Here is an 18,324-nt window from a genome sequence, read left to right on the forward strand (position 1 = left end):
TGGGTTTTTAGGAGTCCTAAAGGAGAGGTTTCTTCAATGTCTCACTGTGGAAACATTACTCTTCACTAGCCACTCTGGAGTGTGTCAGTAGTTTAGAAATACTGGATGAGCTGGGTATGGTGGCACACACCTGCAACACATGGACACCCTCCTCCGATGCCCCTGATTGCTTGCCCAGCTTTTGACTAAGATCAGCTGAAACAACACAAAATGCGGTGAGTATATCTTGCTGGGTTATAGTGGTGAAGGTTCAGAACACCTATTGTTTAAATGATGTAACTGATTTTACAGATTATGGTTCTCTGCTGTCTGTAATAGATGTGAGTATGTGTTATGAAAACAACTTTGCTGAAAAAAAACTTCCATTTTTTTTTTTCCTTTATGTAAGGGTTCCTAGACGAGGTTATGAAAAAGTATGGAAGTCTGGTCCCACTCAGTGAGAAAGATGTCCTTGGGAGATTAAAAGATGTCTTTAATGAAGACTTTTCTAATAGGTATGTCAGTGGTGCTAAAGTTAAGCCCTTAAAGATATTACTGCCATACGTGACTTTTCCCTTAAGAAAAGAGACAGTTATATATTGAATAAAATGCATTTCATTTTAACTTTTTCTTTTAAAATCTGTTTTAGAAAACCATTTATCAATAGGGAAATAACAAACTACCGGGCCAGACATCAAAAGTGTAACTTCCGAATCTTCTACAACAAGCACATGCTGGATATGGACGACCTGGCAACTTTGGATGGTCAGAATTGGTTGAATGACCAGGTTAGTGCTCGTGGGTTCTCAGGGTAGAAACTTGTACAGGATGTCGGCCAGTAATCTTTTGGGCTGGCTTCCTATTTATCTCTAGAAACAAGACTTGTTACCTTTGCTACATTCAACAGGCTCCTCCCCCTGCTGGGCGTGCTCTGAACCGTGCAGGTTAATCAGCTGGCTTTATTTCTTACAGGTTATTAATATGTATGGCGAGCTGATAATGGATGCAGTCCCCGACAAGGTGAGTGGGAGCTTTCTCTTTACGAGCGTCCGTGTGTTGTTGGTGGTGTGGTGGTTGTTAGTATCACTGTGGGTTGCTCTTCTGTTTGTCTAGCTTTTCAACAGTGTGTAATTATTCCACATTCCATAGATTACATGACTTGGATTATGCATTGCACTGTGCATTGGGCTCTGCCATGTTTTCTCCAGATCATTTTTGTTTAAGCTGACTGATCACATACCTAACCTTATATCCTAGCACTTTAGGAGGTGGGGGCAGGACGCTCCTTGGCTACATAATAAGTTTGAGGCCAGCCAGCATGGGCTTCGTGAGACCCTGTTTCAAGAACACAAAACCAAAAATCCATTTTTGATTAAAAAAATCACAGTGCCCATATTTTCTTCCTTATTTAGTTGCGTATGTTTTCACGGAGCCTTTTTTTTTTTTAGTTTAAAGATGTCCAACGAGGATTATTACAGACTTTAAATAAAACTTAGTCTTGGGGCTGAGAGATGGCTCAGTGTTTAAATGCACTGGTTAATTTTGCAAGGGACTTGGGTTTCATTCCTTGTACCCACAGTGTGGCTCACAACTGTCTGTAACCCCAGTTTCAAGAGATCCGATGCCCTCTTCTGATCTCTGTTGGTACTGGATATACATTTGTATAATGTAGGCAAAGCCCTCATGAACATAAAAAAAAAATCTTTTTTTTTTTTCCCGGAGCTGAGGACCAAACCCAGGGCCTTGCGCTTGCTAGGCAAGCGCTCTACCACTGAGCTAAATCCTCAACCCCATAAAAAAAAAATCTTAATAAATAAAACTTCGTCTTACTCTCTTTGAATGTGTAAGGTAGTAATCCATTTTCAGTTTCTTTGAGTAGCTCACCTGATGCAAATGTGATGACTTTGAGGTCAGCCTGTGCTTCAGAGTGGGCTGTCTTTTTTTTTAAGATTCATTTAGTTTCTGTGAGTGCTCTATCTATATGTACACCTGCAGGCCAGAAGGGGGCGTCAGATCCCACTACAGATGGCTGTGAGCCTCCATGTGGGTGCTGGGAACTGAGAACCTCTGGAGGAGCAGCCAGTGCTCTTAACCACTGCGCCATCTCTCCAGCCCCAGGCTGTCTGTTTTTTTAAAGAGATTGCCAACAAGATGACTCCAAAGACCTGACAATCTGCGATCAATCCCTGAGGCCCACATGCTTTCCACAGAAGCGTCTTAAGTGTCTTCTGGCTTCTGCTGACATACTATGGCACGTGTACTTGTGCCTGAGTTAAAAAAAAAAAAAAATTGAGGAAAACCCTTGAGCATTTAATTTAAATTCAGACCCTTTAACTTTTTCTTTCTTTCTTTTTTTTTTTTTTTTTTTTTTTGAGCTGAGGACGCAACCCAGGGTCTTGCTTTTGCTAGGCAAGCGCTCTACCACTGAGCTAAATCCCCAAGCCCAGATCCTTTAACTTTTAAGTAATTTAATTTAGTTTTTTTATTGCTTTTGTTTAAGATAAGGTCTCTCTATGTAGTCCTGACTTTCTTGGAGCTCACTATGTAGACTAGGATGTCTTTGAACTCCCAGAGATCTTTCTGCCTCTTTGCCCTTTATCTTTCTTTTAAGAAAACAGTTATGGCTGGGCATGGCAGTGAACAACTTTATCCCAGCACTCGGGAGGCTAGAGATTAAAAAAATGAAATTAATTCACTGATTGATTAATTCCAATAGTAAGCAGAATGATTCTTTGTTTTGTTTTGTTTTTTTGGATTTTTGTGACAGGATCTTTTGTATAGCTCTGGCTGCCCTGGAACTCACTACTGTAGGTCAGCTGGCATTGAACTTAACGCCATCTTCCTGCCCCTGCAGAAATGCTGGGGTTAGAGGTGTAACCCACTACACTCAGTTCTTTAGAGTTGTTGGTTTGCTTATTTGAGATAGGGTCTTACTATGTAGGCCAGGCTGACCTCAAACTCAGAGATCCATCTGCATCTGCTTCCCAAGTGCTGGGCTTCTAGCTCTCTTTGAAACAGCGTTCACTGTGTATCCTATATTGGCCTTGGATTTGGGATCCTCCTGCCTCATTTTCTCCAGTGATGGGATTAAAGGCAAAGGCTACGATGTCAGGTTACATAGTTCTTAAAAGAATTTGCTTTAGACTTTCTCAAGGGCATATACAAGAGGTTGCTATGACCTACCCAGGAATGTAGCTTTACTAGGTCTTGGGAGGTGAGAAAGGCTGAGAATTTAGATTTTTACATTCCTAGATGATGTTATTCTGGCCTGAGAATTACAAGCACCACAGGGATACAAGTTTTATGCTTGAAGAGAGTCAAAGTTAGAGGGAATGCTCTGTGGGACTAGAGCTCTTATCTACTCTACCCACGAGCCTGTGTGCAGTCTCTAGCATTGAAGATGTGGCAGTGACTATAGCATGAGCATTACCTCGGATGACAGACAGACAGAAACAAGAAATCTAAGCTTAGCATGTAAGACCTCATGGTTCTTTTGGCCAAAGTAATTTTTATAGATGAGAAATGATTATGCCAACCAGGCAGTGGTGGGCACCTTTAATCCTAGCACTCGAGAGACAGGCAGGTGCATCTTTCTGAGTTCCAGGACAGCCGGAAAAAAAAAGGAAAAGAAAAAAAAATGAGTTAATGATTACCTTAAATTCCAGGGTAGGAATTATAAAACTAACCGAGTCTGAAGGGTATGAATTTGGAAACTCTCTCCTCTCTAACAACCCTGAAAAGACAGTCATTTCTTTTTCTTTTTTTGGTTTTCCAGACAGGGTTTCTCCGTGTTGCCCTGGCTGTCCTGGAACTCACTCTGTAGACAAGGCTGGCCTCGAACTCAGAGATCCTCCTGCCTGTGTTTCCAGAGTGCTGGAATTAAAAGCATGCTAATAATGCTACTGCAACTTTGAAGTAGAATCTTGTATTAACCATATAATGTATTTTCTTCCTCTTGACTGACCTTTCCCTCCCTCCTTCCTTTCTTTTCCCTCCCTTCCTCCTCTCTCTCTTCTTTATATTTTTAATTCTTATTTTTATTTTTATTTTTAGCGAATTTGTTTTTCTTTTTTTTTTTTTTTTTTTTTTTTAAAGATTTATTTATTTATTATATATAAGTACACTGTAGCTGTCTTCAGATACACCAGAAGAGGGCATCAGATCTCTTTACAGATGGTTGTGAGCCACCATGTGGTTGCTGGGAATTGAACTCATGACCTCTGGAAGAGCAGTCGGGCGCTCTTAACCGCTGAGCCATCTCTCCAGCCCGCGAATTTGTTTTTCTGCATGTGTGTCTTTGTAAAGGTGTTGGATCTCTTGAAACTAGAGTTATAGACAGTTGTGCGTTGCTGGGAATTGAACCTGGGTCCCTCTGGAAGAGCAGCCAGTGCTCCAGTGCTCCTATTTGTTGAGTCTTCTCTCTAGCCACACACACCTTTTTTTTTTTTTTTAAAGATTTTTTTTTTTTAATGTATATGAGTGCTTTGTTGCACACCAGAAGAGAGAATCAGATCCCACTACAGATGGTTGTGAGCCACCATGTGGTTGCTGGGAATTGAACTCAGGACCCCTCGAAGAGCAGCCAGTGCTCTTAACCACTGAGCCATCTCTCCAGCTCCACCCCTTTTTTTAAGTTAAAAGTTTTTTTTTTTTTTAATTAAAAATCTAGGCCTGGCCAGATTTGGGTGAATGTTTTTAATCTTCGCAGTCAGGAGGAACAGTCAGGTGAATCTCTGTGAGTTGGAGGCCAGCTACATAGTGATGATATCCAGGTCAGCAAAGGCTGCATAGAAAGTTCTTGTCTCAAAAAACAAACAAACCAAAACAAATGAGGAGGAAATCAAGGCCTGGGAATGTAGATTAGTTAGAAGAGTGCTTGCCTCGTAGGTACAAAACCTGGATTTGATTGCTTAGGACCATAAAAAAACTGGGCATGGCAGCACACATCTGTAATCCTAACACTTAGAGACGGGAGGATCAGAAAGTCAGTACCATCTTTAGCTACAGTGGAGTTCGCAGTCAGTCTGAGCTACAAAAACGCCAGGCATGGTGCTCCATGACTTTAATCCCAGCACCCGTGAGGCAGGCACATCTCTGAGTTTGAGGCCAGCCATAGTCTACAGAGGGGATTCCAGGACAGACAGGGCTGCACAGAGAAACACTATCTCAAAAAAGAAACAAAACAAACCAAAAATAAAAAACACCAACAAAAACTTTTCATTCCTCTTTCCATTTTCTTGTGAAGTTGAGTCTGGGTACAGCATCGTGTAACCTGGCTGATTTATGTTTGCTGTTTGTTCTAGGTCCACTTCTTCAACAGCTTTTTCCATAGACAGCTGGTAACCAAAGGCTATAATGGAGTTAAGAGATGGACTAAGAAGGTATTCTATTCCCTTTTGTACTGAATATGAAACGGGTAACCTACTCTTGGTGGGAGGATGGGAACTTACTGACATTAGGGTGTCAGTTAGAACCTTCATAAGAGTGTTTAGTTTTTTCTATCTTAATGTTTGGAAAAAAAGACACTAGTAAACTCTTGAGTCTGTGGATTAGAATACATTGTAAGGAGGGGAACACCATGATTGTAGCATTACTGTTCGCCTGCTGGACAACTTGGACAAGACATTGACCTTGTTTAGGTTGCTGACTGGTATAAAATGCTAAGTAGCTAAAGTCCCCTCACTTTAGGACCTTTGTTTTCCAAGTGCTTTTATCACTGAGCTACAAGTATTAATGGAGTTCAGACTGGTCTCCAACTTGCAGTGTTCCTGGCTTAGCCTCCCATGTAACTTTAGAGTCTATATTTTTGTTATTTTGACAGAATTACCAGTAAATTCAAACTCAAATAATAAATGTAGAAATAATTTTTAAGACCTCAGACTTGTAGCTCCAGCTGTTCTCCCACTCCCAGCTGTTCTCCCACTCCCAGCTGTTCTCACACTCCCAGCTGTTCTCACACTCCCAGCTGTTCTCACACTCCCAGCTGTTCTCACACTCAGTATGTAGCCAGTGTTGACCTCCCACTACTGCTCACTTGTCTCTGCCCCCTGAGCACTTGGTAGGCAGCAGCTGGCATACTTCTCACGTTCTCAGGTGGTCGGGAGGATTGGAGGAAGTGAGTTTGAGCTGGACTCTGTAGGCCTGTGAAGATGTAGGAAGGTCAGAAGTGTGGGTCTAGTCTGGCTGTGTGAGACTCTGCTTTGTTGTTATTTTCAGAAGATGCTGAGTGAGGTGGCACAGGCCTTTAATCCTAGCACTCTGGAGGCAGAGGCAGGTGGATTTCTGTGAATTCAAGGCCACGCCTGACCTACATAGCAAGTTCCAGGCCAGCCAGGGCTTTACAATGAGATCCTATCTCCAACCAGCCAGCCAACCAACCAACCAACCAACCAACCAACCAACCAACCAACCAGAATGACTCTTAAGTCAATGAATAAGGTTTATTTCTTCTTTTAAACATCCCAAGCTGGCCTGGAATTCACTTCATAGCTGAGAATGACCTTGAGTTTCTGATCCCGCCCAATGCCTCTGCCTGGCACTGCTTGGGTTACCAGAATGAACAACATGCCTAACTTACTTTGTGCTAGGGATCCATCCAGAGCTTTGTGGATTGAGGTAGACACTTTACCAAGTGAGCCATGTCCCCATACCCAGAAATAATTTTATATCAGATATAGTGTCTGATTGAAATATACAAATCTTGAGAAGGGAGATAGAATTCATTTGCCAATTTGGTGACTTAACTAGCTATAACTTGAGCAAACTTCCTAATTATTCTGAAAGTCAGTCCTTCTCCGTACAAGAACACCCGTGGTCTTTACGTTGTTTTTAAATAAATTGATACCTCAGCTAGGTGGAATTTTAAGTGATTGATAAGCCTTATAGTTTTTAGTCACTATTTCTTGTTGTAAATATATTTTAAACTGATAAAATATTTACAATGCTAGAAGTTAAAGACATGCCATTAATTTCTTAAAGGTTTTTAATTTTAATTTAACTTTATTGTTATTTTTAATGGTGCTAGAGTGACGATGGCTCTGTGGTTAAGAGTACTGGTTGTTCTTGCAGAGAACCCAGGTTTGGTTTCCAACATCCCCTTGATTGACCCCAGTTCCCGGGGATTTGGCACCCTCTCTGGCCTCTGTAGAATATTTACATTATGCAGGTAAACACTCAGCACATAAAGATGGACAGACTTGTCAGAACAAAGATGCCCCGGAGGCAGAGAAGGTGGTCAGATCCACCCTGTGGATGCTCTGTGCCTGTCCCTGCCCTCCCCTGCCCCTGCCCTCCAGTCATGTCACAACCTCTGGGTTGTTGTTGGTTTTTCTGAGTCAGGGTTTCTCAATGGAACCCTGGTTGTCCTTGAATTTGCTCTGTAAGCAGGTTGGCCTTGAACTCAGAGATCTGTCTGCCTCTGCCTGAGTGCTGGGACTAGAGGCTTGCAACACCACTTCTCAGTTCCAACTTCCATTTATTAAGCTCTTTCATAGTTGAAGGGTAATAGTTTTATTTCTGGGATTGATAATTTGAAAACCAAAGGCTGAACCACACCCCATTTGTCCTTCCTCCTTCAGTCACATGATGCTGTCTGTTCACTTTTTTGCAACACCCAGGTTCCCTGTGTGCAGTATATTCTCTATCTAATCACTCTCTTGTGTTCCCTGTGTGCACTATGATGTTCTATAATCAGTCTCTTGTGTTCCCTGAGTGCACTATGATGTTCTCTCTTAATCACTCTCACCTTTTTCTTGTTTTCTTTTCTCTTCTCCCACAAGCCTAGGACCTTTGTGTATAGTCCAGGCTGGTCTTGGGACTCATCCTTTTCTTGGCTTGGCTTCCCAGTACAAGGATCACAGAACTGTGCCATTACTCCTGGCCTCTCTTACCTTTTATGTTTTTCTCCTTCCCAGTATACCTCACTGCCTGGTTTGTAGAATGTATTTCTTGTCCCTTCTCTCTGAGAGGCTTTGTTTTTATGTAGTAATACCAGAGTAGTTTGTGACTAGTATAGACACCGGGACGAACTTGAAGTACACTCTAGAAACCTGGGTGTGGAGGCCATGGATCTATAATCCTAGCATGCATACAGCTAAGATATAAAAGTGTAGTAAATTCAATGCCAGGATTTCTGGATCATGTCTCAAAAAAGCCCCCAAAACAAGTCCTAGGGGCTTGTTATTCTATTAGTGTTTCTAGTTCAACCATTGTGGGATTCATGAAATGTGAAATGTAGTTGGTTTTTAGAGTATATTTAGTTGTTAAACATTTGATGAATTCCCCCACCTTTGGGGTGTGTGTATGTGTGTGTGTCTGTCTGTCTGTCTGTGTCTGTGTCCATGTATGTAGAGGCATGAGGACAGTTTTGAGTATTGTTCTTCCATGAGCCATCTGTATTGCCTTTTGGTTTGTCTGGTTTTGAGTCAGGCCGTGGGTATCTATCTTTTTGGTTTGTCTGGTTTTGAGTCAGGCCGTGGGTATCTATCTTTTGGTTTGTCTGGTTTTGAGTCAGGCCGTGGGTATCTATCTTTTGGTTTGTCTGGTTTTGAGGCAGGCCGTGGGTATCTATCTTTTGGTTTGTCTGGTTTTGAGGCAGGCCATGGGTATCTTATCTTTTGGTTTGTCTGGTTTTGAGGCAGGCCGTGGGTATCTATCTTTTGGTTTGTCTGGTTTTGAGGCAGGCCGTGGATATCTTGGAACTCAGTCTGTAGGGGTTCCCTTGCCTCCACCTCAGTACTGGGATTAAAAACATACTTGCTCCTGGCTCACTTTGTGTTTTGAAACAGGGTCTCTTACTGCCCTGGATCTTGTCGTGTAGGCTGGGCTGCTGACCAGCATGCTCTAGGGATGTACGGATTCAGTGTCTCCTGTGCTGGGATTATCAGTGTATCACACCCAGCTTTTTACACTCTAGCCTGGGGATCAGTCTCAGAGGAAACACTTTACCCCTGAGCCATTCATTCCCTAAGCACTTTTCTAGGAGGTGCTGATGAGGAAGGTAAGTTTTGCTCTGTCTCGTGGCACAGTAAATAAAAGCCAATGAGAGAGTGTACTTTGCTTGTGGAGACCGGAACAGAAAGAAGGCCAACGCAGCGTTCGTTCGTTTGTTCTTAGACATGTGTGTCCCTGGCTGTCCTGGATCAGCTCTGTAGACCAGGCTGGCCTCAAACTTGAGAGATCCATGTGCCGCTGCCCGTCTCTGCCGCTGCCTCCTGAGCAAGGGCTGGGACAACTCCTGGCTCCTCACACACTGTTTTTACAGTCACTATGTAGGCACGATTGCTTGGAAACCATAAGCCACTGACTGTTGATTGTCCCGTCCCTGGTTCCCTGAAGGTTGGGATTGAGAATCCTTGCTGTTTGGCCATAGGTTTCTCTGGCAGTCAGTCTCCCATCTCATTCAGGCTTTCCCCAAACTTAAGTCCAGTGCATTTAGTTCTCTTTTATTTTTTCTGATTCTCTGATTTCCCCATCCCACTACACCCTGATACACACACACACACACACACACACACACACACACACACACACACACACACACACGTGTATTCTCGCTCCCTTTCTTCTTCTCTTCCCCCTGCCTTTCTTTACTTTCTCACTGTAGCCTACGCTGGCCTCTAACAGTCTTTCCATCCCAGCTTTCTGGGCGTCTGGATTATAGATGTGTGTACTCGGCTGCATTCTTAAATGATTCCCATAAATGGAACAGGAATCTTACAGAGCTCTAGTGATACCCAGTTTACAGTTTACATTCCAGTTTTCGCTCCAGGAGCCCTGAAGACTGTCAGACTTGAAGGGGTAAAGCAGGGATGGTGATACTTGTTGGGCCCGATGATCACAGGACGGATGCAGGATGTGGACAGATAAATGCACACACTCCTGTGCCCTGTGTGGCTGAGGGAGAGCAGTGTGGAAGTGGCCTCAGATGCATGAGCTATGACTGGATGAGCTGTGATGAGCTCTGATGGGCAGCTACTATTTAGGATCGGGTAGAACTAAAAGGACAGGAGCATGGGCCTGGGGTACAGCTCCGGAGTAGAGCACGTGCTGCTCTGTGGGAGGCGCAGCTTGTATGTATACATATATATGAATGTATGTGTGTGTATGTGTATATATGTATATATGTGTGTGTGTGTGTATGTATATATTGCATATCACATGTATGTGGGTGTGTTTCAGCCGGGAATTTTACATAGCTATGGAAGATAGAGGTGAACAAATGTTATAAACAGAATGAATGGTTTTTGTGGAAAAAGGATATGTTCATGGGAAGTATTTGAAAAATACATATTATTTTGTTAAAATAAATTATTCTATTCTCTGGATTATCAAATTAGGATAACTATAAAAATCCAGCCATATGTTAAATGTTAAGAAACTAACAATAATATCAAAATGGGTGCTTGAAAATAAAGTGACCCCTAACTGAAGTTCTGTGCAGAGCAAACAAAGATGAAGCTGGTGTATTGGTACATGCCTTCAATCCCAGCTCTCCACACCGAGAGGCACGTGAATCTCTTGAGAGTTCAGGGGTAGCCTAGTCTACATAGCGTCCTCTTCTGACCCTCTCAGACAGCTACAGTGACGTGCCAGTACACAGACATGCTTGTGTATACAACACTGTCAGACACACACTAATACAAATAAATGTATACAATGACTTCTCGTTGAATAACGAGACAGCACGCAGGCTCATGAACCCTAATGTATTCAGTGTGATTGCATTGATATACAATAGAGCATTCTACCCTAAAAAGGAAGATGGCTTAGCTGGTAAAGTGGTCATCTTCAACCCTAAGTTCAGTCCTTGACCCCATGTTGTTGAAGAAAAAGAACTGACTCTCACAAGATGCTCTCTGACCACGTGTGACATGTACTGTCCATGGACACAAAAATACAAATTTTAAAGTGTAAAGGAAGTCAGGTGTGGCCGGGCACATGTTTAATCCCAGCACTGGGGGGCTCAGGCAGGCGGAGTATGAGTGAGTCCCAAGACAGGACTGCAGAGAGAGACTCTGTTCCAAAAATCAAAACAAAACAAAAAGGAGAAGATTGTTAAAAAAATTTTTTTTTCTTTTAAAGATGGGATCTATGTTTCTCCTTATTTCCCATATAGATTCACGGTATATTTTATTTCCACAGTATATGTATTCCCAGGCTAGCCTTGAACTTGTTACACAGCCCAGCTGTGTCTATCTCCTTTCCATGTACCTCAGGGACATTTGTAAGGACTGATCATATACTTGTCCACTAGAAAGTTGTAGAGATGTTCTTCTCTCATTATGAATCCAACTGAAAATGAGGGCCTGGAAGATGAAGGGTGGCAGCCAGGGAGGCTCTGTGGATAAGTTCCTTACAATACAGGTGTGAGGACTTGCATGGCTTCAGATTCAGTAAGAGACAGAGAAGCAATGGAAGAAAGACAGCTCATGCTGAGCCCCTCCAGCGTGTGCTACTGTCCACAGGCACGTGTGCTGGGACATATATCACATTAATTTCAAAAAGACGGTGGAAGTTTGCGGGGAGCCTTGTAGGATCACACCGAATGATCCTGACCCTAAGGAGGTAGAAGCAGGAGGATCGGAAAGGAATCCTGGTCACCAGCATTTACACAGTGGGTTCAAGGTTCTTCCCAAATATAGGAGAGAAAACAATTAATGCTGTCAAATCTCATTATTATTAAGTAGTCACAAATTCAATTCCAGAAAGCAAATAAGATAGCAGAAGACATAAAAGTAATAACAAAACATGGAGGATCACTTTTTAATTTTAACATTGTATTTCTCCACGCGTTCCCCTGGTCTGTGTGTAGGTGTCTGCATGCACAGCACACATGAAGGTCGTGGGGCAGCATTGTGGACTCAGTTCTCTTCCCCAACAACTCTTGCTATCACCTCCCAAATACTGGGATTGCATGGATGTGCTGTGATGCCCAACCGACTCATTTTCACAAGTGTTTCTGGAGTAGCTACTGCTTTGTTACCTTTGGAAGTTTTAACTACATCAGTGTATTTACTGTGTGTGAGTGTGTGGGTACCCACATGCCATGATACATGTGGAGTTCAGAGAACTTTTTTTTTTTTTTTTTTTTTTTTTGGTTCTTTTTTTCAGAGCTGGGGACCAAACCCAGGGCCTTGCACTTCCTAGGCAAGCGCTCTACCACTGAGCTAAATCCCCAACCCCCAGAGAACTTTTTGAATTGTGGGAGTCAGTTCTCTCCTACCATGCTGGTTCTGCACTGAACTCCGATCCCAGCTTGGTGGTGGGTGCCTTTACCTGTCGAACCATCTCACCATGCATTCATTGGAATTAGGAGTGGAATAGCAATTTTTCTAGATTTGAGAAGACATGTTTTAGGCTAAAAAGGGCATGTTAGGATTTTAAGGATATACTTGAGTTAAAGAGCATGTATTATTATGAAGATCATGTTCTCTATTTTAACATTGGAGACACATGGTATAGCCAAGACTCAAGTGTGCTGAAGCACATTTGTGTGGTTTTTCATTCCCGCCCCACCCCCACCCCCAGCCCCTTGTATTTTTGACACAGGTTTCTCTGTATAGCCTTGGTTGTCCTGGAACTAACTCTACAAACAAAAGTAGACTCAAACTCAGAAATCCATCTGCCTCTGCCTCCTGAATGCTGGGATTAAAGGCGTGCACCACCACCTCCCAGCTCCCTGGTTTCTTGTTTAGAGCTGTATAAGGAAACCCTTTTTTTTTTTTTTTTTTTTCCGGAGCTGGGGACCGAACCCAGGGCCTTGTGCTTCCCAGGCAAGCGCTCTACCACTGAGCTAAATCCCCAACCCTTATAAGGAAACTCTTGTTTCCTACTGTTACACTCTAGGACATCAGGGAGGGCATGAAAGGCAAACAAAACCAACAAAACAAAAGGAGAAGAACTAAACTTTGAACTTCAGATTTACATGAGATTACAAGTTTTATTAAAACAGACAGACAGCAACCCAGAACCACATAAAGGTGAAGAAAAGAACCAACTCCGCAGAGCTGTCTCCTGTACATTATGCATGTACACTCACACATGAATAGTAGGCTTCGTCATTTACGTCATTTCCAACAGTTGACAAGCCTTGGTTCTATAGGCTAATTAAAAATGAAAGTGATGCTTCTCCACCCCCACCCCCACCCCCACCCCCTTAGTATTTTAACCTAGCAATTACACCATGGGCTTTAAATTGAGACATAGGAAGCTTGGTGGTGCACACCTTTAATCCTAGCACTTGCGAGGCAGAGGCAGGAGGATCTATGTAAGTTTGAGGCCTGCCTTGTCTTCAGAGTAAATTCCAGGACAGCCAGGACCTCACAGAGAATCCCTGTCTTCTCCCCCCCCCCCCCCCCCCCCCCCCCCGGAGCTGGGGACCGAACCCAGGGCCTTGCGCTTCCTAGGCAAGTGCTCTACCACTGAGCTAAATCCCCAACCCCCGAGAATCCCTGTCTTGAAAAGCCAAAAGCAAGCAAACAAAAAAGGTGAGACATAGGTTCAAGTTTTGCCTCACCACTTGCCCATTTTATGATTTTAGCAGGTCATACAAGGGTCTATAGGTGAACCCCGCTGTTGGCTCTGTAGTGATAACTCACTCTTTCCCTTCTCTTAACCAGGTGGATTTGTTTAAAAAGAGTCTTCTGTTGATTCCCATCCACCTGGAGGTCCACTGGTCTCTCATTACTGTGACACTCTCCAGTCGGATTATTTCATTTTATGATTCCCAAGGCATTCATTTTAAATTTTGTGTAGAGGTAAGTTAATATTCTGCCTGTTTTATTTTCTATCTGTGGTTGGCAATGATATATCATAGCTCTAGACAGTAGTAGAAGTCAGCAGCTGCTTCAAGGATGACCAGAGGACAGCATTCAGGGCAGGGTGACTGAGCTGTCTGGTCTGAGACCCACTTTGGAGAGGGGTCCCCTATTTGGGGTCAGCATTTTAAGGAAATGCAGAAAAACATTTTTTCCTGTGTATGAGTAGAAGCGTGTTTTCTTCATTTCCTTTAGTGCTGTTATTATATCAGATCTTCTAGAGAACTATCATGCTAACAAAGTATTCGCATTCAGGTAAAGACAAGATCTTACACAGCCCAGGCTGCTCTCAAACTGGCCAGATAACCTTGAACTTCTTTGTTCTTGCCTCTGCTTCCCAAATTCTGGGGTTATAGCTGTATACCCTCACACCCTATACAGTTCAGTTCGTATCAGTAAGCGTGTAACAAGATGGGAGGCCCAATCAGCTTTCTTGAGTTTTCTGCATAATGAAGAATCAGTTAGAAAAGTATGCCTGAGGCTGGAGAGATGGCTCAGAGGTTAAGAGCACTGACTGGTCTTCAAGAGGTCCTGAGTTCAATTCCCAGCAACCACATGGTGGTTCGCAACCATCTGTAATGGGATCTGATGCCCTCTTCTGGTGCGTCTGAGGACAGCTACAGTGTACTCATTCATATAATAAATAAATACATTCTTTTTTTAAAAAAAAAAGTATGCCAGATATCAAGCGTGGTGGACATACCTTTTGTCCCAGCACTCGGGAGGCAGAGGGAGGCAGAGGGAGGCAGATAGATCTCTTTGAGTTTGAGGCCAGCCAGGTCTACAGAGTGAGCTCCAGGACAGTCAGAGCTACACAGAGAATCCCTGTCTCACAGAAAAAGTGTGTGGGGGTTATTTACTAAAGTCGTAGAGCCCGTTATCTGGGGTGTGCTCTTGTAAGGAATGTGCATAGCCTTGGGGCGACGACTTTAAAGCTTTGATTATTTGGAGGAAGTCTGAATAGCTAGAGGACCAAGCAGACTCACTGTTACGAAGAGTTCAGTTTTCACCAAACTATAATAATTTTCATCACATCAACTTGCCAAGGTTTTTTTATTATATTAATTGAAGGTCTCCTATGTATCCCATACTGGTATCAAACATAATCATCCTGCCTTCAGCCTCCTAAGTCCTGGAATTATGGCTTACAATACCATGTTTGGTTGAGACCAAGTCTGACATAGCCCAGGCTGGCTGTCAACTTGCTATGTAGCCAAGGATATCTTTGGACTTCTGGTCTTCCTGCGCTCACCACCTACGTGCTGAGTTGTATCTGCTTTACTGAGTGTTGGGTTAACCCAGGGCCTTGTGCATGCTCGGCAAGCACTTTACCTACGGGGCTGCATCCCCAGGCTCATGAGCACGAATTGGAACAGTGAGAGCAGACTCATCTGTTAGATGTCAAGGCATGTTATGAAAAGTTTACAATGGAAATGTTACTTAGAAAAATATAAATTATATTTATATTAGGGACATAGACTGATTGGAACAACCACTATAAAGTATCCAGAGAAATCATTTGTGCGTGCGTGCGTGCGTGCGTGCGTGCATGCGTGCATGCGTGCGTGTAGAGAAAGAGAATTTAGTATATGGTAAGGTTTAGGAAAGACAAACTATTCAGTTATGGCATTGGGGAAATGAGCTATAACTTGGAAAAGTTACAGAGTCTTGCATTGTACTTCCTACGAGAACAGATAGAAGACATCAACATGGTGGCCTTGGTGCTGCCGGCCTTGGTCCCAGCGTTCAGGAGGCAGATGCAGGTAGATCTATGAATTCCTCCCAACCTAGTCAGGGCCACATAGAAAGACCCTATCTTGAAAGAAACAAGCCATGAAGTCCTGGTTTAATTTGGTGTTTTATGCTTTCATGGAGTAGGGAAGGCCTTCTTACACTGAAGGAAAAAAAAATGTCAAGGAACAGCTTGATAAATTTAAGTCTGTAACAAAGTCTGTGTTATTGTCAGATTTGGAGTTGTAGCTCAGTGATGTTTACTATACACAGGGCTCACAGTTCAATCCTCAGCACCACTAAATAAACAAACAAATCTACCTACATCATAAAGTTAGCAGCTAAGTCGTAGACTTGGAAACAATGGTTGTGATATTAATTAGCTGAATCTCTACAACCGAGTAAGGGCCGGGAGATGGACAGAGCTGGGATGCCCTTCACTTGACTTACGATCTCTGCCGTGCTCTCCTTCCCCTGTAGGTAGAAGGTTTCAGGGTTTCAGCTGACTACAGTGAGGTGTTCTAATCCGGTGTGTAGTCCTGAGTGGTACTGGACAGGTATGAGGGAAAGTCTGGAGTAAAGCTCCAGCTGAGCACTCACCCACTTGTACAGACTTCCTATCTGGTGGTGGGAAGGACCCACAACTAATAGAGCACAACATGTGTGTTGTGTTTTCTTTTTAACCAGAATATAAGAAAGTATTTGCTGACTGAAGCCAGAGAAAAAAATAGACCTGAATTTCTTCAGGGTTGGCAGACTGCTGTTACAAAGGTAAGAATGTGGTACAAATGAAACTCCAGCGTTTGCGTGGGAGGCAGTGATCCAAGTGTGGGTGCCTGCTGAGAATGTTTGAAGAGCGGGGATGAGGAGACCCTCCAAGGGCTCTAGGTAACTCAGAATGAGCTTGTGTAGAACCTAATCATCTCCAGGCTCAGTTTCCTGGTGCTTGCTGATAGCAGTCGCATAGTGCCATCCTCGGCACAGTTAGTAATTGTTGGTGTTCTATGGAGAACAGAGTTTGGAGGACGGGTGGCACTTACCTTGCAGTTGTAATTTCTGTATGACCCATGTAGACTCAGACATATGCTAAATGCCTATTTGGGTCCACAAAGGGATGTGGGTGTGGGGTGGGGGAGGGGGACTTTCCAAGAATCTAATTAAGACCCACTGTGTTGTTTGGCCATAGACAGTGAGGTGCTCTACATGGAGCAGAGGGCCATTCATGCATAGTTCCTCCAGTTGTTGGTTCCTTGAATGATCTCATTTGACCCTTAAAACCTGTGTGTCAGGCAGTTCCTTAGGGATAAGCCCCATCTTCATAGATGGATATTAGAGGATGGTCCTTGAACTCAAATCTGCTAGATTATTGACCCAGGGGGTCTAGGCCAAAAGATCAATATTAGTTCACCTTTGAACTGAGCTGAATATTATGCTTTAAAATTGAGCCATCGTTCAGTGTTTCTAATAACCTATATACTAGTTGACATCAGAAATGAACGTGTTGAATTTTTAATTGTCTGATTTACCGATTTATCTGTCTAGCACATTTAGGTATTCTGCATCCCCTCAGGGTCTGTCATAGTCCTGCCTAGATACAGAAACCAGTTCTTTTGGAAACATATGTCTTTGCCTTTATGAGTTACTTCAAAGAATAAAACAAAATTGTTTAATCTGGGGTGAAATGTTAAGGCTTCAGAGAACTCTATGAGGTAATTTTTTCATCGCTGTGACAAAATACTTAACCAACGAAGGGAGAAAGGTCTCCCTGTAGCTCAGAGTCTGAACTATCTGTCATGGTGGGGGATGCATGGCAGCGGAGGCACGAGGCTGCTGTTCACACTGACGTATAACCAGGAAGCGTGGAGGAGTGAACGTGGGCGCCCCAGCATGTGCTTTCCAATCTACAGGGCACTGCTTCCAGGCTCAGCCCAACTGAGTAGACTGCAGGAGGTTTGATAGTTTGGGTGCCCATTGTCCACATGTAGATTGTGGTTGCCACTTGAAAGGTCTTTTCGTGTGGCCACAGGCTAAGGTATTTAAATACTGGCGGTACAGTCTGGGACCGGAGTTCCCGTCTCTTGCTCACTTACCCATGGAAACAGTTTTCTTATGTGAAGAGAGATTCTTGATTTATTTTAATGGTCATCTTGTTTTCTCTTCAGTGTATTCCACAACAGAAAAATGACAGTGACTGTGGAGTCTTTGTGCTCCAGGTAAATACTACCTTCCGAGTGTGTGAGTTGGTTGGTTTATTTCGAGAGATGATAGTCGCGTGTGCGTACAGTGTTAGGGAAGACAACACTTTCCTTTGTTGTTGGGATATATTGGTTTCTGTATTTGCACATGTAATCATTAGGAAAAACTGCCTCTTGGGGACAAGAAGGGACAGGGGGTCTTACCCATGTCTTACGGGAAGCTATTCTAAATATATCAGAGAAGTACATGTATTTATGGGGAAAGTAACTTTACACATGAGCTCAGAGATTTACAAAGACCTTGGCAGGTAACCCCACTGTACACCACACACCTCAATGAGTGCTACTCTCCCCGTGAGGTCTCTAAGTGCAGGCTCGCTCAGCAAGCCGTCACCTGGAAAACTCTTCTCATTTGGAAGTCAGTGCTCTCGAACAGTGGCGCACACCTTTAAGGATCTCTGTGAATTCGAGGCCAGCCTGGCCAACAAAGCTAGGGCTGCTACACAGAGAAACCCTATCTCAAAAACAACAGCATGGTTTCCAAGACCCATGAGTGTTGTTCTGCAGTTTTACACTGTTAGGTGTGTGTCTGACAGGCAGAG

General features: G+C 43.3%; 1 protein-coding gene across 6 annotated transcripts in view; it reads left to right on the forward strand.

The window, feature by feature from the left end:
• The window catches only part of Senp5 (SUMO specific peptidase 5), a 35,015-nt gene that overhangs the window by 12,996 nt on the left and 3,695 nt on the right, over positions 1-18,324 (forward strand). For 4 of the 6 annotated variants that reach the window (XM_087575238.1, XM_087575237.1, NM_001402158.1 and 1 more), the window contains 7 exon segments: positions 389-494; positions 629-767; positions 952-999; positions 5,283-5,360; positions 13,599-13,736; positions 16,215-16,298; positions 17,690-17,740. In XM_087575238.1, the coding sequence (XP_087431364.1) occupies positions 389-494; positions 629-767; positions 952-999; positions 5,283-5,360; positions 13,599-13,736; positions 16,215-16,298; positions 17,690-17,740 (644 nt within the window). 6 annotated transcript variants of the gene reach the window in all.

Source organism: Rattus norvegicus, chromosome 11 (assembly GCF_021556685.1).
Source record: "Rattus norvegicus strain SHRSP/BbbUtx chromosome 11, alternate assembly SHRSP_T2T, whole genome shotgun sequence".
Taxonomy (NCBI): domain Eukaryota; kingdom Metazoa; phylum Chordata; class Mammalia; order Rodentia; family Muridae; genus Rattus; species Rattus norvegicus.